Source organism: Penicillium expansum, assembly GCF_000769745.1.
Source record: "Penicillium expansum strain MD-8 chromosome Unknown contig147, whole genome shotgun sequence".
Classification (NCBI taxonomy): Eukaryota; Fungi; Ascomycota; class Eurotiomycetes; order Eurotiales; family Aspergillaceae; genus Penicillium; species Penicillium expansum.
The window spans coordinates 178,665-205,270 of NW_015971174.1; the positions used below are offsets into that span (position 1 = coordinate 178,665).

General features: G+C 47.2%; 7 protein-coding genes across 7 annotated transcripts; 4 read left to right on the forward strand and 3 right to left on the reverse strand.

Moving 5' to 3' along the window:
* Nucleotides 1-407: 407 nt before the first annotated feature.
* PEX2_046150 (putative C6 transcription factor) lies at nucleotides 408-2,755 on the forward strand (the record flags this gene model as incomplete). The annotated part of the gene is made up of 4 exons (XM_016741890.1): nucleotides 408-527; nucleotides 581-675; nucleotides 726-1,422; nucleotides 1,472-2,755. 4 exons carry the CDS (start codon nucleotides 408-410, stop codon nucleotides 2,753-2,755), a joined length of 2,196 nt encoding a protein of 731 aa, XP_016603120.1.
* A 397-nt stretch (nucleotides 2,756-3,152) lies between these two features.
* Nucleotides 3,153-5,567, reverse strand: PEX2_046160 (fungal specific transcription factor domain-containing protein; the record flags this gene model as incomplete). The annotated part of the gene is made up of 5 exons (XM_016741891.1): nucleotides 3,153-3,418; nucleotides 3,467-3,667; nucleotides 3,723-3,958; nucleotides 4,014-4,436; nucleotides 4,495-5,567. The coding sequence occupies 5 exons, from the start codon at nucleotides 5,565-5,567 to the stop codon at nucleotides 3,153-3,155; spliced, it is 2,199 nt and encodes a 732-aa protein (XP_016603121.1).
* A 1,187-nt stretch (nucleotides 5,568-6,754) lies between these two features.
* Nucleotides 6,755-7,534, forward strand: PEX2_046170 (basic helix-loop-helix domain-containing protein; the record flags this gene model as incomplete). The annotated part of the gene is made up of 1 exon (XM_016741892.1): nucleotides 6,755-7,534. One exon carries the CDS (start codon nucleotides 6,755-6,757, stop codon nucleotides 7,532-7,534), a length of 780 nt encoding a protein of 259 aa, XP_016603122.1.
* Nucleotides 7,535-9,033: 1,499 nt separating this feature from the next.
* Nucleotides 9,034-10,707, reverse strand: PEX2_046180 (NADH:flavin oxidoreductase/NADH oxidase family protein; the record flags this gene model as incomplete). Its single annotated transcript, XM_016741893.1, has 6 exons — nucleotides 9,034-9,099; nucleotides 9,166-9,756; nucleotides 9,827-9,846; nucleotides 9,914-10,333; nucleotides 10,472-10,574; nucleotides 10,639-10,707. 6 exons carry the CDS (start codon nucleotides 10,705-10,707, stop codon nucleotides 9,034-9,036), a joined length of 1,269 nt encoding a protein of 422 aa, XP_016603123.1.
* Nucleotides 10,708-11,657: 950 nt separating this feature from the next.
* Nucleotides 11,658-13,761, reverse strand: PEX2_046190 (Malic enzyme, NAD-binding; the record flags this gene model as incomplete). The annotated part of the gene is made up of 5 exons (XM_016741894.1): nucleotides 11,658-12,732; nucleotides 12,798-13,146; nucleotides 13,235-13,313; nucleotides 13,384-13,603; nucleotides 13,676-13,761. The coding sequence occupies 5 exons, from the start codon at nucleotides 13,759-13,761 to the stop codon at nucleotides 11,658-11,660; spliced, it is 1,809 nt and encodes a 602-aa protein (XP_016603124.1).
* A 2,233-nt stretch (nucleotides 13,762-15,994) lies between these two features.
* On the forward strand, nucleotides 15,995-18,283 carry PEX2_046200 (uncharacterized protein; the record flags this gene model as incomplete). Its single annotated transcript, XM_016741895.1, has 2 exons — nucleotides 15,995-16,388; nucleotides 16,476-18,283. The coding sequence occupies 2 exons, from the start codon at nucleotides 15,995-15,997 to the stop codon at nucleotides 18,281-18,283; spliced, it is 2,202 nt and encodes a 733-aa protein (XP_016603125.1).
* Nucleotides 18,284-22,219: 3,936 nt separating this feature from the next.
* On the forward strand, nucleotides 22,220-23,589 carry PEX2_046210 (uncharacterized protein; the record flags this gene model as incomplete). Its single annotated transcript, XM_016741896.1, has 2 exons — nucleotides 22,220-22,389; nucleotides 22,470-23,589. 2 exons carry the CDS (start codon nucleotides 22,220-22,222, stop codon nucleotides 23,587-23,589), a joined length of 1,290 nt encoding a protein of 429 aa, XP_016603126.1.
* Nucleotides 23,590-26,606: the final 3,017 nt, after the last annotated feature.

The window sequence follows — 26,606 nt, forward strand, 5'->3', positions numbered from 1 at the left end:
CATTTTGCGATAGATTAATTTAATATAGACGCTACTTGGCGCTTATGATTGTCCGACCTACCGAGTCTTCTCAATGAAAGTTATACGGTGGACTAGAAGCCGTTCATCACTTTCCAAGCTCTACTTTATAGAGTGTTAGCTCCATGAGTTTCTGGTTTCTCAGACATTTGAAATATCAATTTCATCACAGAAATCGGAATTAAAGAAAAATATAAAGCAAATGGTCTAAATGTATATCCCAGATGCCTTGCCTCGTAAACTATAGGCTGAGTTAGTATCAGTAGATGTCTTGTCTTGGCATTCCGATCCAACCGCATCTCCGACTTCTTTCAATCCCATCTTGTCATGGCACTTCACCAGCCTCTTGATATTTCAAACCGAGGTTGATATTTTCCAGGAAATTCGATATGTATGCGCTCGAGCAGAGTCCCGAGTCATCAAGACAGACAAGCCCCGCATCGCGAGATCATAACCCGCGGAAACGCGGGAGGACTGCATGCACTCGCTGCAAGACACGGAAGCAGAAGGTGAGCTCCAGTAAGTAACAAAGCTACAAGTATCTTGACTAACGGGATTTCAGTGCGACAATGAATATCCGACTTGTTCCAACTGCTTGAAGGCGGGGGTTCCGTGCGACAAGTCCAGTGTCCGAGAGGACCAAGACCGCCAGAATGAGTAAGGCCCAAATATATTAAATAGCCGGAAAATGCTAATTTGGATGTTAGTTACACACGTAGCTTAGAGGAGCGTGTAATGTTCCTCGAGCGTAAGCTTGTTGAGTCTGATCGATCATCAGACCATAATGCTATCGCCACAAATACTGCGTCTTCGCTGTTCTCCCCACAAGGTAGCCACACAACACCGCACACAACTACCTCAGGATTTGACAATAATCCTGTCAGAGAGATTGTGGGCCTCCTTGCTTTGAGCCCCTCTGAGGCTCCTGCATACGTAGGATCCAGTTCTGGCCTTTCTCTTGCTGCGGACCTGGGAGAGATGGTCCAAACGAGTGTATGGAACCAATTCATCTCAAGAATGCAGCAGAAAACCAGTACCGCCGCCAATAACTCTCTAAATAAGACAGGCCAAGTACATGGGCCATCAGAGCAGCCCAGCGCCACTCAAATTCGAGATCGGCCAACGAGGATGGAAGATCTCTTGCCGGCTAATGTTGAGCCTCCAACCGATGAGATGGGGACAAGAATACTCGAAACATATTTCACCCGACTTCATTCTCGATATCCATTTATTAATCGGAAACAAGTATGGCAGATCCATGCAGATCGATGGCGTTTAGCGAAGATCAAGCGTGAGGACCTTACTCGATCTGATCAATTTGCTATCTTCAAGCTCAACTTGGTCTATGCAATCGGTGCAACCATGCTCCGAGTGAGTGAAAAATATGCGTACACGTCTCCCGAGGTAATTCTATTCTCTAAAGGTTAGATTGCCCGACACTTACAAGTTTTAGCGATTTTATACTGCCGCCTTGCAGCATGTTCCCACAATGTGTGAGGCGCGATCCATTGACAATATCGAGGCCATGGTTCTTCTGGTTGTGTATCATCTCCGAACCGCATCCAGTCATGGCATGTGGTACATGATTGGACTTGCTATGCGTACTGCTATCGATCTAGGTCTTCACCGAAAGGCATATGAGACTAACATGGATCCATTTACCACTCAAATGCGACGAAGACTATTTTGGACTGTATACTATCTGGAGCGAGTGGTATCAATGTCCCTGGGTCGCCCGTTCAGTATATCTGATCGTCACATTGATCTCGATCTCCCACTAGAAGTGGACGATGACATTGAAGATCCCACACTACTCACAGCACCCCTAGATCCGACCAAAACTACAACCTTAACATTCGCAATCTACCTCTTCAAACTCCGTCGCATCGACTCCCGCATCCAGCATAAAATCTACCGCGCCGACAGACCCCTATCTTCCCTCCGACCAAAAATGGATCCTCTATACCTTGAGCTGGAACAATGGAAAGAATCCGCCGTATTGCGATTCAACGGCCCAGATCTCGACTACCCAATGCTTCACTACAACCGAGCAGTCCGACTCCTAATCCAGCCCTTCCTTCCCCTCCTCCCAATCACAGACCCATACTACCAAATCTGTATCCTGGCCGCAGGAAACATATGTCAATCCCACAAACGCCTACACCAAACCGTGGAATACGGCCACTCATTCCTAGCCGTGCAAACGGTTTTCATGGCCGGAATCACCCTCCTCTACGCATTATGGACACACACAGACCAAGTCTGGTCCGTCCGCATGAGCAACGACATCCGCGCCTGCTCAACAGTCCTCTTCGTAATGGGCGAGCGCGCAGCATGGGTGAAGAAATACCGTGACGCCTTCGAGCTGCTGGTCAACGCCACCATGGAAAAACTGCAGGGAAATGAAACCGCTCGCAACGCCGGAATGGCAGAGCTGATGACGGCCCAGTATGGCGTTAATTGGAATTCGACGACTGCGCCCGGCATGTCCGGTAGTGATAAGTTTCCTCCGGTCAACCCGACGGGACTGGCTCCTGATACTGTGGGTGGTACGCCCCAGCCGCAGGGTTGTCCAGATGATGATTCTGAGCATGCGGTTAGAATGGCCTTGCAACTGGCGCCGTGGATCGATCAGGATGAGAGTGATCCGCTGTGGGTGCCGGACTTTGAGACTTTGGAGAGTCTATCTGGGACTTTTTGGAGTCATGGTGATACGAGACTTTTTGATCCTTTGTGATATCTTTTTGATGTTGGCTGTAAACACATGTGAGAGATGGAAGATGATACCCTTTTATTCTGATTAATATGGCAGATACCATTTCATTTTCTAAGATATATCTATTAAGGCATGGGGGCTTTGCCTGGTTGTTTCGCGGCATTTGGGAGAAGAGCAATAAGAGGTCGCAAAATTTGAGCCTCACTAGATTGGGAAATTGGACCGTTGTTTTTAACATAGGTTATGTCTGGATATATTAAGCCCGTTAAGCGCAGTTTCCTGCTTGCTCGGTGTTTCGCTGACCTTTTTGGATGTCAAATCTAATGGCGTTCATGCGAAGTAGTCGACTAGTATCAACCTGGTCTGATGGCTCGGTTTGTAGATTTTTGAAAAAAGAAAATTCAAGTTTGCGATATGTTCAAGGGGGTATATCCGTAAACCAGCTTGCAAGATCAGGCAAATCAAATCTCCCAAGGAATCCAAACTCTTCCTGACCCGATCCCATCTCATCCCAAGTTGTAAAAAGATTAATATCCATGTTATTGGGCTCATGACGGGGATTGTGTTCATCTGACATCGGCTCGGTATGCTGCGATGACAAATCGGGTCGATTCTGTTGTTGATTGCCTCTTTGGTGCAGCTGAGTAGGAATTAACGAGGAAGAATCACTAGGCCGACAAGTAGCTATACGAGAATTAGCCTGTATCCAGTAAAGATCCATCAACAACGAACCTGAGTAGTTTTGCATAATATGCTGGTGCGTCACTTGCAAGAACTGCAATGAGTTGCGTGCAGACAGACTGAACATGGCCATAAAAGCCAATATCTCTTCGCACTTGCGCCAACTCTCATCCACGATTTGTGAATCAACCTGCTCCCGGATAGAATGGCATGAGTATGACATTATCAGGATAAACCCTGCAGTCGATGTGTCTAGTACATGTTAATTTATGAGCATGAATAACAATGAGCGGGATCGGTCACGAACAGAATCCATTGTACCACCATGCATCGGTTACAGTTGTTCGATACGTCTCGTGAACAAGTGAGACCAGGTCTATGGCTGCCATGACGCAGGAGGCGGCACATTTTGAGAAGACCGACGAGTAGATTATGTTTTTCTCGGCGGGTTGTACATCAGAGCGACGTGATGAGCCTGCTCGCTCATCAGAGCAGAGCTGAGTAAACATGGGGCGATATAACAGGAGGCGTAGGTGGATGAATCTAAGTTTTTCTTTTAGTTAGACATTGCAACTCAAAAGCCGGAAAGATGAATTACCTCGCACGCAACACGTTCTGCTGGCGCTTGAATATCGACGCATTGCCACTACCTGGGCGATGCAGCGATGGTTCATCTGTCCAATTCAAGGGTTGGGGCACGCTAGTCTCATAGGCGGTAAGTTTATCGTCAAGCTCCATCAACACATCCAGGCTACAGAGCTTGGAGCTCCGCAGCAAACTGGTGCGAGCGCTATTCGATCGACTCTGCCAAGCGTTATAGACCTCGGATAGAATAGACTCGAGGATTTTGTATAATTCAATAGTTGAAACGTAGAACGTCATATACCCCAACTTGTGATCGCAGGGTTGTCCGCTAAGCTCACAAGGATCGGCTTCTTGGGAGTCCGTTCCCATTGCAGGCAGAGGCAACGGTGAGATATGAGAGGTCATGCTCGGTCTTCCATGTGTCATGCTCACAATCCTATTTTCTTAGTTAGCTATGTCTTCAGAAAAGCTTTGAAAAAAAAGATTGCACCAACATGTCCATAATGACGCAGCTATGCCATGTACGCCGTCGTATCTCTGTCTCCAGAGGTTTGTTCGAGGCGTGTGTGGTTGTCTCGTGTAATCCGAGTCCTTGACCAGCTCGACACGCCAGTCCAACTGCATTCCAGCACCGATTTGGATAAGGAGTGCTCTGAAGAAGAAGTGAAATAATTAGAAGCGTTTGAACCACGCCGATAGTGCCTAAGTCCAGAAGATCAAGATTTACAAATCGCTTGGAGCGAAGGAAAAACGAATAAACCGCAGCCTCTCGGTCCGCAGGCGGAATATCAGAGAAATAGCAACCCAAAGCAAAGATGGCATTGAGTGCGCAATGGAAGACAATTGAATTGGGACCGCAATCAAATGCGCCCCCGAGTCCGATATTGAGTTGTGGCAACTCGGGCTTGGTTGCCTTGTCGGATTCCCAGAGATTTTCATATGCCTGCTCAAAACTGGGGCGATGCAAAAATGGGAATAGACAATGTACTCTGTCCCAGTAACACTCGAGAAGATGGTCTGCCAGAGATCGAGGAGGCAAGGAGAAATCATCGAACCGAAGATCTACTGAGGGATGGCCTACATCTCGCCAAATCCCTGTATCAGGGCCCTGGGTTCTCGAAGACTCATTCTTGTTGCCTTGCAGAGCTGACATATACGACTGCAAAGGCATGGACTCTCCTGCAAGACGCATAAAAGAGGCCACCGAAGAGTTCCCATAGTATTGCTGCTCCTGCGGAGAGTCTGTGCCTGGATCGTCTTCTGCTACAGATATTGCACCCATAGCGGTGACATTACCGTTAGGGTTGAGAGACGGTGGAGGATATATACTGCCTGCTCGTGGGTGGGCAGATTTAGGAGACAGATGTGCCGCATGTGGAGATCTATAGCGCCCAGCTTCCGGTCGATTTCTCTGCGCGGGAAATCTCGGCGGTTGAAAAATAGGCGTTGAAGACAAAGGACTTGGTCCAGATGGTATATGGGTGGAGCCCAGCCCTAGTAGCCCTTCTGCAGCCACAGATGTCCTGGATTCTGGGTCCAGATGATCCAGATCCATGTCTTCACCCATGTGACTTTGACTTTGGGATGCCCTGTAGTCTCCATGTTGTGAAGGCCCAGGTGGCATAGCAACCCCTCCTTTTACACATATGTCTTCAAGCTCTCGAATACGATCATGGAGAATCTTCAAGTATTCATCGTTGCTGGCAGACCTTGCATTATCCAGCTTGTATACACATTGATCAACGGTATACGAGCGTCGAGCGCATGGGCCACAAATTGGCTTTATACCATCGCACCTGACCTTTTTATCTCGGCATGACTCGCAGGCCAAGGCAATCTTGCGACGCCGCGGTGGCTCTCGTTTAGTAATTCCACCTTTGGGAGGCATCTGTTTGACAGCCCTCCTACAAGCTACCGCTAGGGGTATATGCGACCCACAGTATTGCCTCTGCAATATTTGATTGGTGCTCCGGATGGTGACCGAAAGAAAGGGCGCGTGGTGCAGTTCCTCCTTGGGAAAGGGAAAAGGAGTGGAACAATCCCGGGACTGTTGTGTCCGGAATGCACCCGGAGACCTAGTCACGTGTCAATCCATACCTCGTGAAATTTGCCCGAGATAAAATAGAAAAATGGAGAAAAGGGTTCCTGTTTTGTCTTATAATCAAGACTAGTGAACCCTGAACCCTGAGTGCTATAATTGGGCTCCTGGGTCCAATTTTTTGGATCGACATCATACGTGGAGACCCGGGATGCACCCGGTTTGTTTCTACTTTGTAGACAGGTGGAGGCGTTGAGAGAGGAATACTTGTTAAACAACCAACTGAATATTACATCACTACATCTATAGCTACACAGTTCAGGGGATATATGCAGAGAGAACCTTGAAAATGCAGCGAGTCAATTTAGCCAATCATTTCGCTGTTGCGGACATATTGCGGATGCAGTGCGGTTGCGGATCCGCAAATACTATGCCGGGTGCATTCCGGAATTGACGTAGAGATCCCTGCTGCCTCATTAACAAGGATACTTGTTTCAAATAATAGGATAAAGCTATTCCCCTTCACTTTCCCCTTTTATCCAACAACCAAATCAAGTGCTGTTACATATCGCTGTTGTCGTTCCCCGAAGCCCGATACCAGAAGATCAAAACCAGACTCACAAACATCAAAAACCCAAAGTATAATTTCAACTAAATACAACCTGATCCCGAATATGTTCCAAAGGCAAAGGCATCAATATTTGCCAGAACCTCAAATGGAAAACGAAAATCAGATGTTTCAATTGGACCATAATACCCTTTCACGCCACTGTCCCTGGCAAGCCGACAACCCTCAACCAATCTCCCGACAACAACGGCCCACCGAAGAAGGTCTCCAATGGGGGTCAGATCCCAGCTTCTGCTATCACGGCTACTCTAGCCCCATCGGCACCTGGACAGAGGAGCGGCTCGTGCAGAACCTGATGCGGAACATGGCCAGTTTCTGTGTCACGATGGATATTGGTTTTAATATTCCCGAAAGCATGGATGAGCCATCTCAAAAGCCTATACTGAGTCCATCGCAACTGGATGGGTTCACACTTCCCATGTTCCAGCCCTCAATGATCCCACAAAACGAAAGACTCTCCGAAACACCATCCTCGCCATCCTTATCCCAATCGAGCCAAGGCCAAATTCTCTCCCCAGATGATACCGAATGCACACAACGAGCAAGTTGTGTCAAAGCCAGGAATCGGTCTGGGCAAAAGAAGAGAAAATGTGTACAAAAGCCGGGACAGAAACTGTGCCACTGTCGATCGGAAAAGAAGAGAAGGGAGCTTGTTAGAGACCGATATAAGGAACTTTGTCGCATTGTGCCAGGGCTTGAGAAACAGGAGTACACGAGGAAATATGTTCTGGAGGAGGCTGCATTGTGGATACAAAGATTGGTCCAGGGAAATGATGCTCTTCATCAACAACTAGGGCACTTGAAGGAACAGGAGAAGTTGAAACAGTTGCGGTTATTTCCTATTGAGGAAGAAGAAGAAACGATCTAATAGTACACTGATTATATTTTGATTATATTTAACGGAGCTTTACGATGGCATGTAATCTAGAATAATAATACTAGATCTACTCATTTAATATTGCTTAGAATTGAACACTGATACCGACAAAGTCCTCTTGTCGGGGAATGAACTCAACACGATATTCTGGGGATAAGAAAAGACTGTGGCAGTATGCATGGATTGCAGATTCAGATAATTGTTTGTGTCTGGCTAGCAGAGACACAATGAGAGGTATGATGGTGTGTCTATCTAGAGATTGTCTTGGAGAAGTTGGAAATATGGGATGGCGGGTGGTGACTCCCTCTCCCTTACCAAGATGTCATGCCTGGTCACCAAAGAGATACTGTGCATCCCTCATTTTTGATTTTAAAATCATTTATAGGAGGATCTTTTCTATACCCAAGACGGACTGTTCCAGTGCTTGAATAATGTCAGATGCGGGCACTTCGGGTGTGTAATCTCCGTAAGTAGCCACTCGTTGCTTCGGTTTCGTCGAATCAGTGTTCTTTTTGCGAGATATCATGGGAGACGAACTCTCCACGTAGCAAAAGCCACCCTCACGTCGAATATCTTACTGGCGGTCACGTCAACCCCCTTTTAAAAGCTGTAACGCATTAGCCTTGGATACAGTCACAACAACCAGGATATACACCAGAGAAGCAGCTGAAAAATGTTAAGGAAAGGCAGAACACGTACACGATAAAGTCCATTTGGGCAAGTCAAGGGTATTGACAAATTCCAGGGTATTGATGGATGTGGGAGAGGTCCCGCAAGGTGTGTTCAATAACCGGAGGATGAGAAAAAGGAGGCAAAGAGAGAGGGAATAGCAAACGCATGAAGAAGCTGGCCTGACTTTTAAGGTAAATTCATTGGGCAAACAGGTTGTGTCTGCTTGCAATCAAATTACATTAAAGCCCAGAGGAATTATCTGAAATATTTGCTCATACAGCTCATCGTGCTAACCATATATTTTATTTACTGCCTATTTTACCGGCTTGCTCTTACCTATATACTCAACCCTAGGGACCTCTAAGATTCCTCGGCTTCTTCCACTTCCCCTTTTATTCTTACACAAATCGTCGGCTGTGTTTGCGGCCTTGTAATATCTTTTTAGACATATATATATTTCTATAAACTACCTATAGTATTTAAACCGCTTATTATGCTATTTAAAGGCGCCTCTAAGCTTAGGAAATTCGAAAGCGCGTACTAAGTTTAGTTAAACCTCTAGCTCTATCTACAACTTTAAACCGTTATCATCTAAGCTAATCTTAAAGATAAAGAGTTACTTCTAATTCTTTGTCTGAAGGGTATAATATGAAATAAGGAAATTCTAGGGTTCATGTAGGTATGAATAGTGTCATGATTAGTACCCATTTTCTAAGGCATTACTGCCTTCGCACTATGTTAATTATCTGCCTGGCAAAAACCCGGTTGGCGCCATGGCGTCTAGAACCTGCCGTACATATCCAAAGAATTATCATACTCTACCAAGAAGGCGCAATACCAGCGATCCCCTTCGCCAACTTCTGAATCTGCGCAGAATAGTACGTCTATAAAACCAGTCAGCAAACCACTCAATCCCCATAAAAAGAAAAGAAAGAAAGAAGAAAACCTACACTCTCAGCCCCAGCCCCAATAAGATGCAACGGCAAGAAGCGCGTATACCACGGCACAGCCACCTTATTCAACACCAACTGCGCCTCCTCATCACTAACACTCTCATCAAGCAACAGATGGGGGAATCTGGGATTGATAGCGGCCGGCCGTCCAATACCAACAAGATCACAAGCATCATCCCTAATAGCAGCCTCAGCGCCAGCACGCGTGCGGAACCCACCAGTCAACATAAGAACGAGCCCAGTATGGCGCTGTCGCACCTCCTTCGAGAACTCGAGGAAGAAGGCCTCGCGCGCGGCGGTGCGTGCTGATTTCGGTGCTGCGGCCGGATTGGCTTTGCCATAGCCCATCATTTTTGGGTCCTCGTAGCTGCCACCGGAGATTTCCATGAAGTCGATACCGGCTTCGGCTAGGAGGGCGATTTGGGTCATTGTTTCTTCGAAGGTTGCGGAGCTGTGGTCAGCGGAGTTTAGCTTGATGCCGATTGCGAAGTTTGCTGGTACGACTTTGCGTGTCTGGGAGAGGATTTCTAGGACGAAGCGCGCGCGCTTTTCGGGTGTGCCGCCGTAGGCATCTGTGCGGAGGTTTGTCTGGGATTGGAGTTAGTGTTGGTTTGAATAATGGTGTTGCTAGTTTGATGGGGGGCCGAGAGTGTCATACCTTGCTGTTGAGGAATTGGTCTAAATAGACGAACCATTAGCACAAAGATCATCAAGTCAACCATCCAAAAACAATATAAAAACATACCAATCAAATACCCATGCGCACCATGCAACTCAATACCCGAGAACCCAGCATCCGCCATAAGTCTCGCAGTATCAACAAACTGCCGAATAACTCTTTCAATATCCTGAGTGGTCATTTCCTTGGGCTTAGACCAAACCAAATACCCAATCAAACTCTCGAGGTAGCTATCTCCGACCTTCATAGGGATAGCGCTAGGCGCGAGCGTCTGCGCAAAGATACCACGGTAGCCTGAAACGCGGAAGGACTGCCGACCTGGATGGCAGATCTGTGCAATGGCTGGTGTGCCGTGTTTTTGGCAGGTGTCGGCGTATTTCTTCCATTCCGCGACTAGGGCGCTGTTGGTCTTGCTGTCAATGTATTCGCTGTGTATGGCTGGATCGTAGGGACCGCCCATGTGGTTTACGTCGACTTGGACGTTTCCTAGGGAGGCGTTAGATTGGGTTTGCTTGTCGGGTCATATTTTGATGGTGTAGTGTGGAATTGGGTCATGTTTAGGGCTTGAGAGTTCTGCATTTGCCATTGAAGTCTCAACCTTAACATGACAGCATTAGATCTTACCTGTAAGGATACTCCCCCATCCGCCGTCCGACCATTGCTCATAGGCATCAGCCAGGGCGGTTGTCGGCTGATTCGTTTTGGCTATCATCTCAGCCATTGCGGCCTAAAAGGACGTTAGTTTCATTTATGCATAGCCATTTGGCGTGAACATTGCATGTGATTTGTACCTTGCTCAGCCTGTTCGGCAAAACGAGTCCACATGGGAGCTTGACGGGGTCTGCGAGTGGAGATGGCATGGTGTATATGCAGCTTCGTATGCGATCAATATATGCAATGTAAATTATACAGTCTAATGCAATTGGTGATGTAGGTATTAAAGTCCAACAGATATTAAACACGCTGTCATTGATGTTAGTCTCAATTCTCACAACTCAAAGGGCAGACATACCTCTATACCACCGAATCTAAATAAGAAAACTGCAAAGAATGAAAAGACAGCTTTGTCAAAATTTGTCAGAACATAAATTTGCTTTCAAAGCCCATGTACCTGAGAAACCAGGGCTCGGAAATTTAACGTTTAGTCATCTCGCCGCTGCGGAGGGATTGATGTCCGCGTCTGAAGATTGTGGAGTCTTCAGGGCCGGGGTTCCACATTGAAGAAATGTGGATTGGGAAAGTCGGGGGTTGAGTTCATCCGGTTGGAACTTTCGAGTGTGCTTGGGTGGTTTGATTAGTTGACTATCAGTGTCGCCATTATTGTTGTTAATTGACAAGGGAAGATGTTGCGAGCTCTGTATATGTGGAGCTTCTAGATTTTGAACAATCAGACAAAATCAACCCGTGGACAAGCTAAATTGCAGATAATATGGAGGCTAGTAGTAGGGTAATGGGATAGTGTAAGTGATTTTTAAATTTGTTCATTCATATGGCAATAGGAGCTAACTGCTAACTATCCCCAAGATGCTATAACCCCAAAATGCAAGCCAAAAACCAAAAAAAATAAGTGCTGGGTATTCAATCAGGGAAAAAGAAGTTCGTGTCCAACCCGAAAATAGGTAGGGAAGGAAAAAAAAATAACAAAAGTGCGCTCGAAACCAAAAGGGGAAATATGAAGTCAAAAGTGACATGCAAGTCCATCACGTAGAGATCCTAAGCGCTGACGGATTAGAGCGGATGCTCTTTTTGTGTTGCAAACAAAATGCAGTGTGCAAAGCCGAGATCAAGATAATAAAAAAAAGATCAAGTCTTACAGCTTGGCATTCTTCTCCTCAGTCGGGGATCCACTCGCCGTGATGGGAGGGGAGATTGTTCCCAGACTGGAGAGAAGGTGGCCGACCTCACGCTCCAGAGCGCGGACCTCAGTGTGAGGGTCATACATGCGGGCCTTGATCCAGTTGTCCAACTCAACATCGCTCATAGAGCGGAGGGAGATCTCGCGGTCCACCTTGTCCTCCTGGGCAGCGCGCATCACCTTGCGGGTGACGACGACACTGACCTCGCGGATGCGGGTGATGTCAGGGTAGAGCAGACCACGCTCGAGCTCCTCGCCAGTGAGGGCAGTGGAGAGGGCATCGCCAGAGGCGTAGATCATGCTGTCTGTGACGCGGACGGCCTTGGACAGGATGCTGCCGAGGCCGATACCGGGGAAGACGTACATGTTGTTACCCTGGCCGGGGTAGTAAGTGCGGGTCTCACCGGCGGAGTTGGTGAAGGTGAAGTTGGGGAAGGGGGAGCCGGAGGCGAAGAGGCAGCGGCCGTCGGTGTGGGTGACAGCGGTCTCGAAGTCACACTCGGACTTGGAAGAGGGGTTGGAGAGGGGGAAGATGAGAGGGGCGGTGTTCCAGTCAGCCATCTTGCGCAGGATCTCCGGGGTAAAGACGCCGCCCATGGTGGAGAGACCCATCAGGATGGAGGGCTTGACGTAGTCAACGACCTCTTCGAGGGTCTTGTACTGCTCAGCGTTGTTGTCACGGCGGGCGAAGTAGACCTTGTGGTCGGCGAGCTTGTCACCACGGTCAGCGGTGACAAGACCCTTGGTGTCGACGAGGTAGAAGCAGTTGCGGGCTTCGTCCTCGGTCATGCCTTCGCGCATGAAGAACTCGACAATCTGGCGAGCAACACCGACACCGGCGCTGCCGGCGCCGAAAAACACCGCGCGGTGGTCCTTGCAGGGCAGGCCGGAGCGCTTAACAGCGTTGATGACACCGCCAAGGATGACAGCACCAGTACCCTGGATATCATCGTTGAAGCAGGTGTACGAGTCACGGTACCGCTCAAGAGCGGGGAAGGGGTTCTTGAAATCCTCGAATTGGATGACGATACTAGAGAAGCGTTGTTAGTGGTTGTTACAGGGAAATCTCCCGAAAGACATGTGAGAGTCACTTACCCAGGCCAGCGCTCGGTAAGAGCAGCCATCAGCTCGTCCAAGAACTCCCGCTCCTCTTCGGGTGAGATCTTCTCGCGACGGCTGCCCATGTAAAGCGGGTCTTCCCGGAGGGCCTTGTTACCAGTACCCAGATCGAGAGTCAGAGGCAGGGTGGCCTCGGGACGAATACCCGCACAGGCGGTGTAGAGAGCCAACTTTCCAATGGGGATACCCATGCCGTTGATGCCCAGATCACCGAGCCCGAGGATGCGGGAGCCATCGGTGATACATGTGATTTCAACGTTTGACTCGGGCCAATTGGAGATGACCGAAGCCAGATTTCCGCGATCCTCCCAGCTCAGGTACATACCTAAAATGATTGTTAGCGTCTCCGGTTCTATTTCGTGTGCGGAGAAAAAGCCAATTGCGGAGAAGATGATCTCCAATATGGTACGTACCTTCGGGCTGTTGGTAGATCTCGGACCACCGTTGGCAGGCCTCGCCCACCACTGGGGTATAGATCAGGGGAGTCATTTCCTGCAATTATGGTTAATTTTCGTTTCTTCACATGTCCCGGTCCAATCACATGTCTCGGTGCTCAACATACCCTGAGGTGGTCTGTCACCAGACGGTAGAACAGGTGCACATTATTCTTGCGCAGAGTGCTGAGGTATAGGAATTTATCGATGGGGGTGTTCTTCAGACCCAGCTGAGCCAGGCATCGGGTCTTTTGTGTTTCGTAACCCTCGGCGCGAGGAGGAGTGAGGCCGTATGTGCGCAGGTACTTGCGAATGTATGCAGGGTTGGCGGTATCATAGTTGGCGTCACTAAAAAAAAAGAGGTATTAGTGACTGCTCTCCATTGCAAGTCTGAGGTAGGTGAGCTGATCATTGACTTACGAAGGCGAGGCGTGGTTCACATAAGGAGCCGGGGTGGCGTGCACCGGCCGGCTTTGTTGAGAGGGCAGTGAAGGGTATCGAGCCATTGTGATTGACTGAGAGGACTTCGAGGTTGGAGTAGAAGTAGAATGATAGAAAGAAAAAGATTTGGGAGCAGATGCGAGTCTGTTTTTATGTACACGAGACAACATACTAAATTTGCCCTGAGACGTTCGTGCGCACATCATGGACATTCCGACAGGAGGATGGCCAGATAATTAACCGGGACCGCGTGTCAAGGCGACACAGTATAGTAAAAAAAGAGTCATGATTTGTAGTCGGGAAGAGTCGGACGGAGGAGAGGGTCATAACCCATGTGGATTCATTTTCGGTGTTGACAGCGAACCGTTGTGCATGAAAGTCTTTCTGGAATCTGGATCCCTCCAAAAGCTTTTTTTTATTTTTATTTTTATTTTTGTTTTTCATTTTTTATTACTTTTTTTGTTCGGGAAGTAGATCCAGCAAGGAGAGTGTATCGCCGTGTGGAGACGGGGAGGCGCCGACTCCGACAAATGCGGAGACACAGTCAAATCATTGTTGAATATGGAAAAGAGTATTATCTATTAATTGAATGAGACACATAATTTACATGGAAATTACATGGATGATCAGTGCGGGATTTATTTCTCATTCCAGCATTGCGCAGGGAGCTGCACTGCTTGTACCTCCACACATGTTGAAGTTGGGGATGGGGAGGAGAAGAGGAGAAGAGGAGAAGAGGAGAAGAGGAGAAATTGAGAAATTGAGAAATTGGAGTATCTCGGAGTTAGAAATTTCGAATTTCCACGGTAGACCTTGAACTGGTGATGACAGCTACCAAGTAGAATTGTGAATAATGAAAGACTGTAATCTGATTGGCTACAAAAGCCGGGGAGGGAAACGCCATGGGTTAACGCTAGTCCTTTTTGGTGCTTAGTCTCCACCCAAGTCCACAGCTACGAGCTTCCAGAGCCGCAGATAGTGCCGAAGTGGAGTGAAGCTATACCCTAATTAATGTCCATTCGGTGTTTCCATTTGATTGGATTTTTCTTTGTTTCTTTTTTTTTTTCCATTTTTTATTTGAACTTCACATTCTTCAAAAGTCTTCTAGAAAAGATATTGGAAAAGGAAATTGTAAATCGTAAAACGGAACTCGGTGAGGGAGACTGCCACTCTAAAAACATCTGATGTTGCTACAACATACGGTATACACGTTGTACCTATAGATAGGGAATTTATATAAAGACCTCTTCCGATCGGAAGCTCTCCGGTGAGACTTTTAGGCCTCCTGTTTCGAGTCCGCCGCGTTGACGATGATATTCGGCCTTCTGAATGGCTCTCGGTCGCCGACACAGGGGTTTTTGATTACTTATGTTCTCCAGCACGGTTGCGTTATTTTTTTCCCCCCCCTTCATCAATTCTACGCTTTTCAATCGTCAGGTCTGGAACCACATCCACTCAGCTTTTGTCGGAAGAAACAATTCGGAATCCAGGGATTTCATATCCCGTCACCGATTGGACCCCTTGTCCGGGTAACCTGGGACCTCTGCGTAAGGCGTAAAGCTTCTATTAATAATCTTCACTCCTATACTCTGCTCTACTGCGTACATATTGGATGCATATCTCCGAACTCGTCAGGGCTTTTTCTCACCTGCAGTTCCCAACGTTGGGGCAGGCTTGGAAGGGCTTGGCTATTTTTCGCGTGGGTGTACATCGTAGAATGTGAATGAGCTCATGCACTGGACATGTCATTCTCGATTACGAAGGGCTCCGTACATGAGGCATATATGTACATTTTTTGCTTTTTGTCTCCTTTCTACTGCAGATCAGGGTCTCCCTGTCAATAATTACGCAATTTAAAAGCGCAAAATTAATAAATCGAGAATCAAATCAAGTAAACATCGAAATGAGCCCGATCTAATTGGAACTATTGCCATTGCCTACGGAGTAAAAACTACGTGAATGGCCCGGCTAAATCCACAGCTTTCCCCAGATCGCGGATCATCGATTCTTTACATAATGGTTTCAATTATTTCAATTACCTCAGAGCTTTCTGTCGCTTGATCATTTCTTAATTAATGAGAGGTACAGAGTAGATTCAAGAAACATTCTCGCTTTAATGTACTTAAACAAAACAGCAAGAGCAAACATTTATGTTGCACCGTACGAGTGATGTGTCGTCATGTGCCCAAAACAGGTTCCCGAGCTTAACTCCTCCCCTACGTAGAACTTCCACATTCATTTAGCTTCATCTTCAAACATTACTAGTTTTCTCACACGGTCCAGCAGGGCCTATTCAATATGCCCTCCGAGACCGAGCCCCTTCTCCCTCGCTACGAGGATGACACCTCCCGTCAGCGACAACTCCATCAAAAGCTACATAGCTACCAGATGATCCGCGCCATCTCCGAGGGATATATGCCAACAACTGAACAAACCATCGCCAACCTCCGCACTCTCCTAGCTTCTGACATCCTCAACCTACGCAAGCAGGACATCGGCAGCGTCGGTCGCCAGCTAGTGCGGGACAGTCGACTGTGGATCCAGGTCTTCATCGAATTCCTACAACAGAAGAACAGCCAAGACCAGCTCCAGGAATTTCTGTGGCGCCTGGCCCGTTCACGCATCGAGGTGGATAGCGAAAGGATTTCGAGACAGGCCACCCACGTGAAGGCGCGGGCAGATACTAAAGCTGGTGGGTCGCGCATTTCCACTCCCCAGCTTACGGGCTTGGCACATGCAAATCACAATATGATGACGGCTCGCTAACCCCTGCACGTAGCATATGACAGTTTCCGTACTGTCGGGGGTCTGCTTTTGACTAACGCCGATTTCCGTCTTTTTGTCGATGACATCGTTACAGTTGGCCGCCAAATCTTCGCTGATACCGCCGACTCCCTCGCTGAAACCTCCAAGCGAGTTGCGGAACAAATCAAACCGTCCGAGGAAGAAGAGCGGGCGCTACAGGGTCCCGGTGCTGATGAGGGGCATGCATTATCGAAGGCCGAGGTGAACGAGGAAATTGCACATGTTGCGGATGTGGCCGGGGAAGGGATCGCTCAGACAAGCCATGATGCCGTGCAGAGCGCTAAGGAGCATCTTTCAGACCGAGAGAGGGATACCTTGCTGTTCCGACTGAAGCAGGCGGTTCAAAAGCTTCGGGAGAGGACGGATTACTCTGACTCGGTGGCAACGCTTGCTCAATTGGTAGCACGCTATGCTAAGATCTACGCGGATGTAGCAGAAAATACTGCCTCGGTCGCCCAAGAAGACCTAGAAGTCAATGCTGACCTCAAGCGGGCGGTCGACGAATTCTGGATTCTCTTGCGGTCATTCGGTAGTGCAGAAGAGTGGGATCGGCTGCAGGAGAAGTTTCATAATGTCTTGCGCCATGCAAACAAAGATCCCGAGTTTGATAATCTGCTCGGAGAGGTCGGAACTTCGTTGCAGGACATGCTCACCAACCCCGATTTCTTCGACTCGGCACCGCAGAAGCTGGATGAACTCAAACAACACTCTGACAAAGTAGGCTCAGAGACGAACCTGCGAAAGGATGTGGACGATTTCCTAGCACAGACCAAACGCACACTTAGAACCGTGCCGGAAGACCCAGCCGTCTCCAAGTTAATCAATGCCACTAAGAAGGTCTACCAGGGCGCCTGGGGCGCCTACAACGACAAGAAGGCCGACCTCCCAGCAGACTTGGTGAACGTCTTCCTCCCAGTGTTCCTCCGAGCAATCCAGTACATCCCAATCCCCCGCCTGGAGATCTCTGCTCCAGAAATGGACCTCCTCCTTGAGAACCTAATCCTTGAACCCGGACACACAGTAAACTTCTCCTCTTTCCTCCCCTACCGCATGCATCTCCTCACGCGCAATGACATCGACGTGGTAAAAACCCACTCCAAGCGCACAGAAACACTCATGAAAACAGCCTTCACAGTCACCGTCCAAGGTCTAAACATCAGCGCCGAGGACTTCGGTTACTGGTTCCGCACCCACACAGGCTTCTTCCACCTAAAAGACGAAGGCATAGCAAGTTTCTACCTCGACCGCCGCGGCATCGACATCTCGCTAGACATCGAAGTCGGCCGCAGCAGCCTGGAGCAGATCTTCTCTTTGCGCGGCGTTCGCGTCTGCATCCATAAGCTCGACTACACAGTCAAGCGCAGCAAGTGGAGATTCCTCCTATGGCTAACCAAGCCATTGCTGAAACATCTCGTGCGACGCGTACTGGAGAAGAAGATCGCAGAGGAGATTGTTGCCGCGACGTTCGCGCTGAATCGCGAGCTAGTCTTTGCTCGTGAACGACTACGTGCTGCGCGCATTGCTAACCCGCAGGATCTGGCAACTTTTGTGCGGGCTGTCCTCGCCCGTCTTAAACCTGCTGACTCGGATGTCGAGACTAGGATTGGTCTTGAGCCGCTGAAGAAGGGTGTCTTTAAGGGTCTTTATACCCCCGGCAGTATTGTCAAGACTTGGCATGAGGAGGCTACAGGTGCGCAGGAGGCTATTGAGAATGGGGATGAGACGCGTGGGCTTGGTCATACCTGGCAAAATGATATCTTTAATGTTGCCGGGCAGCACTGATTGCATTTTTTTATCTGATTTAGGAGGTTGGGGAGTTGTTCTACTTAGTTAGCAGCGTTTTTATGATTTTATGATGAACCCGAACACGCCACCGGATATCAGTCTGTGCTGGATGGCTTTTATTTTCTGTTTTAGTGCTCAACTTTTGCTTCTTTTATTATGGAATTATCTAGCAAATTAAGAGCGCTAATAGAGCCTGATATGTAACGCTACAGAGATAGATAGGTGATATAACACAAGTGTCTTCTACCCAGTTAGGAAACGAAACTACTCTTAGAATCCCCTTCAGCAAAACCCCCAGTACTTCGGATTATACTAAGGCGATGTTTGCTGTTTGCTCAGGTAGTGTCTATCGGACCTCTCTTTGTCCCTGATTCTAATTGTTCTTTGTCTCCATGAAGTTATATAGAGATAGCTGCATAGCAATGAAAGCTTTCCGGCTTTCCAAAGTTATTCCATCTTCCGCAAAGCTAGATATGACCTTCTCTATAAAACGGCATCTACAATATCCACTGTATCAGAGTGTCTTAACGGACTACATGGAGGTATAGCACCAGAGAATCAATCACCAATCTGATGATTATAGGCTGATCATGGTGGGGTGCAATACAGCATGTTCAAATCCTAGTTGGAGGCGTCGAATACTCCATCGATGTAACAAAGATGCCATATTTTGATTCATATCTCAGGTTCCAACGGTCCTCGGGTCAAGATTCAGCCCAGTTGCCCACGCATGACAAGATACCTTTTTTCAATGTGATCGACAGGGGAATCAAAAACGGTTTTCGTCAGTTCTTTCGCCATATGCCAACCAAGCTTGGTGACTACCGTCTTCTTTGCGAAACCCTCGAATTCCTCTGTGTTGACGTCCTATCTGGACGAAATGTCCGCTCTATCATGGATGAGCTTAGAAGTGGCAAGGACGATTGGGATGAGCGAAATGTCAAGAGCCCGGCACGAGACTCGGCTTTTCGGCTTCTATACCTGTTCCTTCTAGGTGACTTCGAGTCCGATGTCAAGGATAGCAATATGGCCTACAACGCGACTATGTTTGTTGTCTCCCATCCTAGAACTTTCGAATACAGGATTCGAAAAATTGTTCGAACGGCGTATGAGGAGCGATTTGATGTATCGTTCAACCAGATATGTCAGCTTGATAGGTGGGCAATCATACCTCCTAGCCCTACATATTCAGAGGAAGAGTTGGCTATCGGTGCTTTTCTTTTCTTTGCTTTTCTTTCTTTTATTTTTAGGGATATGGGACCGCAGAGGCCAGTGGGTAACAGAGATTCTAGATATAGACCTTGATTATTACTCAGATCGGTCGTGACGAGCAGTTACATGTGGGATTCTGGCTATCATCTACACCTCGGTACCCGAGTGTGCATGGTCTACATGGGAGAACCGATGGTTTTATTTTTGTTTAAGCAGGGACAGCCCCATCCACTGTGTCACTCACAAAATACATGCTTCCATGACCGATGGTCGAATTAGTACCCGCCCAAATAGGTAAATCAAACAAGCACATACTGTGAAAATGATATTGGCATTATTTTGGTCTCAATAGACACGATATTCCTCATAATATTTCTAAGTCCGGAGTCATTTTATCCCGCACTGCCCCAAGTTGGGATGCTGTCGCCTCCTCCATAATAATGTATTCCGCGCCCACTGTGTTTTGGGCAGTAGCACTCCACCCAAATACTTGGGGCACAGCAATTTTCATAACAGCCTGGGCCTGGTATAGATAAAGCTCCAACGCACAGCCCAGCTTCTAACCCCTGAGTTGTGAGCTGTGGTCATCTAATCGTGCGAAGCGCACAAACCAAAGAAAAATTAGCACAAAGACCTATCTATCTATGGAGTAGATCGATATAGGAATTAGAAAGAACAAGTATTTGAAGAGCGAAAGAAAGAAAAAAAAAGAAATCGACAGTTGCAGGGTTCGAACCTGCGCCCACGAATGGACTAGATAACTCGAGGGTTGATTCACTGTTACATGATTAGTAAAGACTCCGGAACACTTTCTGATGGGGTGTACTCACAGTCTAGCGCGTTAGACCACTCCGCCAAACTGCCGCTTGGTGTGTTTGTTAGCTGCTCACCAAGAGCCAATATCAAGATACTTCCAGCCTTCGTTAGGGGACACTTTACGCAACGAGGATATCACACCGGAGAATTAAAAGAACGTAAGATTCAGATCCAGATCCAGAGCACGCTCGTGCCTATTTGACATAATCCGAAGCAACCCCGGGGCCTATCACGGCCTCATGTAGAACCGGTATTTTAACTACATATTTTTTAAAATATGTAAAGAATGCTAACTCGTTTGGGCTAAATCTAAGCAATATAGGAATAGAGATCAGAATAATGAGCAACGCTCAATTTATTAGGACCGAAACTAATTCTTGGGAATACCCAAATCGAATTGGACCAGGAGGTATGTCAGATCCCACCACAATCGTGTCACAACGAAGTTCTTAGCATCACGGTCGTTTCCTTTTCCCCTCGGTTTTTGTGATCACTTCTCCATTGTCATCAGTGTATGCACCGCCAACAAACTCTTTTAATACCGGATGAGCTTCGATCATCCTCCGACACCTACGATCGATGAACATGTACCTTCGGGGCCTTTGGCAGATGTCAACAAAGCTATCGACTTCGAGTTCTTCCACCAGGGCATTTGCACTGCAGCATGATTGAAAGGACCATGAAGTAGGGTAAACCACAGAGGTCTCGTTGCCATTTTTATCCTTCACTGAAATCCGGAATGCCAACCAAGCACCGGGGTCTTATTCTTGGCTTGCCATGGCCCACACGTTAGGGTGTCTTTCTCCGATAGGGGATAGTTCAGTTCTAACACACACTTTGTCTTCTGGTTCATCTTCAAGACTGAACGATAAATTGAGATGTCGAACTGTAAGACGGAAGCCATTTGCAGGTATTCGGCGAGCTTTGTAATGTTGTCCTAGCATCCAACATAATCCGTTATCAAACCTAGAAGAGGTATAAGGAAGTATACGGAGTACTAAACTAGATAATAATAATTAATAGCTATAGTATTAGTAAATATATAAATAGAAATCAATAAATATATTTTTTTAAATAGCGGAGATAACATATTATTAAAATATCAAAATAAATACTATAAACTAAATACTTAAAAATATAGAGTTAAATAGTATAAATAATGTAAGTTATAAGGTATATAAATTTTCTTACTAAAAAGGCCTATGGCCCTCAGGATAGGGCCCATCTATGGGCACGCCCACGTTAGGCGTGCCCGCTTACATAGTATTGTTTCTAGTAAGTTTACGTGGTGCACTGGTATATGTGAGTCAGAATGGGTGATTTAAAAACATATATGTTTTTCCTATGGAAAATGTAATACTTGGACATTATCAAGACGAATATATATGTAGCATTCTAGCCGATCTCTACACATCGATATATATCTACGAAAAAGGACGACATAGCAGACGGTGTGACCACACAAAGCTGCACCACATATGAAGAAAGCTCTCGGAGATGATGTTCTCCGATTGAAAGTACTTATGCTATATCGAAGTCTAATTTTCTACTCTACATAGTTCCTCATTGCTTTTACTATTTTCCAGGGCACAAAGTCTTCCACGTGACCCGGTCAAACATTTTTCCTCTTTTAGGCCACCTAATGTAGATCTAGCCCATGAAGCCGCGGAGCCAACACCTCCAATCTTTAATTCTTTACTCTCTGGCATAAAGCTCGGCGGAGGAGAACACCTATGCTACTAGCGACTCCATACTTCATGTCGAATAATTAAACATCACAACAAACCCACCAAAACCTTAGCTCTTTAAAGCTTCACCTACCTACATACCTCAGTCTACACAAACACAAAAGCTCCCCCACATCCCCCCGAGCGCACGAGCAGCTGCTCGCGCAGCTCCGCTGAAATGCAATTATTACGATTCCTAGTCGCGCTAGCGGTGGTGCTATTCTCCGTCGTTGTAATCGCCGCCGAGGATTACTACAAAGTGCTTGGTCTCGCGAAGTCTGCGTCGGAGAGGGACATCAAGCGCGCGTACAGAACACTAAGCAAGAAATACCACCCTGACAAGAACCCGTGAGTGCAGTTAATATTCTACTATTCCTGATTCTCCATGCTTTATTTACTGCTCCGCACATGGTACACATTACACGCAGCGCAATTGCTAACCCATCCCTCAGCGGCGATGACACGGCACGCGAGAAATTCGTTGAAATAGCAGATGCCTACGATGTACTCTCGACCAGCACGCTGCGCAAAGTATACGACCAATACGGCCACGACGGGGTGGAGCAGCACCGCAAAGGCGGAGCAGCTGGTGGCAACCACGACCCATTCGACATGTTCTCTCGATTCTTTGGCGGGGGGGGACACTCCGGCCACGCGCCTGGACACCGCCGCGGACCGGACATGGAAGTGCGGGCGGCGCTGCCGCTTCGGGATTTCTATAATGGACGCGAGATCAACTTCCTCGTTGAGAAGCAGCAGATTTGCGATTCGTGCGAGGGGACAGGATCCAAGGACCGAGAGGTTGTGACTTGTGATCGGTGCTCTGGACGTGGTATGGTTATTCAGAAACATATGCTTGCGCCGGGGATGTTCCAGCAGGTGCAGATGCAGTGTGATAAGTGCCATGGACAGGGAAAGAAGATTAAAAATCCTTGCCCTATTTGTGAGGGAAATCGAGTTGTTCGGAATCAGGTTGAAACCAGTGCTAGTATTGAGCCGGGGATGGGCAAGGGGACTAGGCTTGTGTTTGAGAATGAGGCTGATGAGAGTCCAGACTGGATTGCTGGGGATTTGATTGTTGTTTTAGATGAGAAGGCGCCTGAGCTTGGGGTAGAGGAGGAGGAGAAGACTGATGGCACGTTCTTCCGACGGAAGGGGAAGGATCTTTTCTGGAAGGAGACTCTTTCGCTGCGCGAGGCGTGGATGGGTGGATGGAGTCGCAATCTTACGCATCTTGATGGACATGTTGTTCGTCTTGGACGTGGACGTGGTGAGGTCGTGCAGCCATTGGCTGTTGAGACTATTGCCGGGGAGGGTATGCCGCATTACTCCGAGGGTCATTTACATGACCACCATGATGAGAATGATGAGACGGGCAATCTGTTTGTTGAGTATACTGTTATCTTGCCGGATCAGATGGAGAGCGGCATGGAGAAGGACTTCCACGCTCTTTGGGAGAAGTGGCGCAAGAAGATTGGAGTTGATTTGGCGAAGGATTCTGGGCGACCGGTTGTGCCTCCGCCGGCGGAGGATAAGGACGAGTTGTGATGATTACTTTCAAAGGCCTTGCTATTTTTTTGATTCCCTTTTCTTTTTGATGGTCATTGTATATTGATTGCATCTGTTGATTTGCGTGCATTTTAAGGCTATGGGCTAGATTAGATGAGACCCTTGGCTTGTATTGAATATTGGATATGATATACAATAGACTAAATCCTAGAATGTAATCTGCTTTTCTCAATTAGCGGATGTTATAGAGTTCCAGATATAGAATTGGAGGGGATCCAATTAGCCCATCGGCAATCGCGTTTGTACTTTGTCGGCATACATGACTCAATATCAAGCTAAAGCCCCTTTACGGAGTTCTCCGTACCCTCGTCTAAGTGGCTTTAATCAACACACGTGGGGGGCGACTAGGATATTACCCATGCCGCCTTAATGCTAGATGCAGATCGACGACCTGGAAGATCTGGCCAGGATTGAATTGTATACCCAATGCATGAAACACCGGATTCTGATGCTAGCTAGCACTGTTTGGTCGCAATGCGTACACTCTCACGAGGGGTTTTGTGGCGCGAGATGTAAACAAAGAAAGAGAGGGCGCACAGCGCATAGATCTACGGCGATGGTCTAACTGGAATAGGCTTACGAGGACAGGGGTATAGGATAGGGGCTGAATGTGGCAGCGAATAAGCTTGGTTTGCCTTCAACTACACACATAACCCACTTCTTTGACCGTCATTTCATGTTCGTGTTCGATATGACTGGTATCAATGTGTTGGGCGTCGGATGTTCATTTGAAAGTTCGGCTAGAGGTGTGCTCTCCATGTACAAACACGTCTAGAAGCATCCCTTCGCGGATACAGGCTCTGTTTGGATTTTGTAGATTTGGGGGGTGTTCTTAGTTATTACAATTAGATATGGTTTATTCTATGAACAGGGTTGGTCTACGTATATTGTTGCTTTGTGGAAATCTTCAAGAGGTACTATATCTAGGTAAGAGCAATAACAGAAATACACATCTTTCTCTCACCGATACAATTCCTAGAGACGCCCAAACGGACCGGGGATGGGAGTAAAGTGCAATCAATTTGTATCAAGGTTTCACTCATCAAGCCAAAGTTGAAATAGAAACTTTCTCCGCAGACACTATCCCGAACTACACGAAGTAAATACTCCCAAAAATCACCTACAAACCCCGAAGTTTCAACCTATTAGATAGCCCATCAACGTACAATATAAGCAAGGATAGACAGTCACTACACATCGCACGAACTACTTGAGGATCTACAAGCCTCGTATATAGACTAGAATAGACTACAACACATAATTCGTACCATGTGATGGGGTCATTTTCCAGAAAACCATTTGCCGGCATCGCATCCCAAACTACAGTGCTAGCCTCTATCTTAGTGCGTCCATATGGACGCCGTACGCCGGTTGTCGTATGCGTGTGCACCATGCGCTACCCATAATTTTGGGAAACCCCACTACGTGAACCTATAGCAGAGCAATGTAGACCAAATGAAAGAATTAGCCAATGCATATTGCCCACGTTGAGGAGGTTGCGTCTAGATGCGGCTATGAACAGACTTTGCGGACGAGCTAAGGGCACGCGGATCCGGGATCCAAGCCGGAAAGATATTGGTTGCCTTCCGGGGCGATAGTGTCATGGAACGATAGGAGTTGCGAAGGTCCGCACATGGAAGCACCAATGAATATGCCGTCAGAAAAGAGTTGGTCAACATATCCAAAGTTTGATAGATTGATGTATGTTGTAGCATCTCTTTTCGCGGGGCGGCATTTAGTATGCATAGGGCATCAAAGAAAGTTACGAGTTTTTCTTTGACCTCTACAGCTGTGGAGCTCTTAGACCATGAGAGCATGTTCTCTGGCCACGCTGCTTGGTGTTATCTCTTTCCTTAAACAGTAAGGTCCCCGGGGCTGAAGGGATTCAGACAGATGGATTGGCTATGGTGGGTTGCGGTGTGGGACTGTGGCTATTTTTACGATTTAATATCATCATTTGATTTATTGTATTATGATTAGATGTTTAGTACTTTGATACTTTTACAATTTTTAGGTATGTTCACTAGCGGGGTTGTTATAGCTGAAGTCAAAGTAAATCGGATTCATCAACTTCTGCCCATCTTGCCTTTTTGTTCACAACGAACTGTATAGCTTTGAATAGATAAAGGGGTTCACTACAATAAAGGATGCTACATATGTTATATATAAGCCCCCATATTAACATGTGGCCGATCATCTGCAGAAATACCGGGAAAATAAAACGGGCTGTTGGATTTAATATTCCCCAGAAGTTTCTAGGGCAAATGGACGAATGGGAAGCTCGCATCTACATGGTCCTGGTATCAGGGTAACCAATCAGCAGTGCATATTCTACCGTTCTAGCGCAAAAAAATACCAAAAAGCCGAATTTGACAGCGATCGACAAACGTTGGCTGCAGGTTCTAGTAACGGCAATGCATCTCCCCACAGGCCCAGCATCTCGGATTTGATGACCTTGCAGCCGACCTGCTGGTTCGGTATGTATAGGGTTTGTATATATGTAGCCATCTGCATCTGGAAATATCTATAGACGCCTATTATTGCCATAGGAAACCCGTGGCATCCGAAAATTCCTATTTATTTGTTTAATTGGGAGGATATTCGTGCGACAATGGCTCCACTTGAAAGATTAGTACATGAATACTTCATAATTTTCAAGATACATCCATGCGTAGGCCAATCATGCTTGTATATTGTGTAGATTTGCTGTTAACCGTTGAAAGGAAGTACAAAGTACATACAGGAATAACGACCCTAGAGGCCCTAGACATTCCAAATCGCCAACGAGCCTGCTATCCACTTCTTTTAATGAACGCAACCAAGATAGGAAACTCGCGAAGATCAGTAGAAATGCTCGTGCCCACTAGACTGCCAACCTCGGGTTCCCAACGGTGCTTTTGCCTCCTTCGCGCGTATCTCGTTTTTCTTAGCCTTCTATGCCTCTGCTAGTATGGTTCCGTGTCGAGGTTGATATATTGGAGGAGGTACGCAGTAGT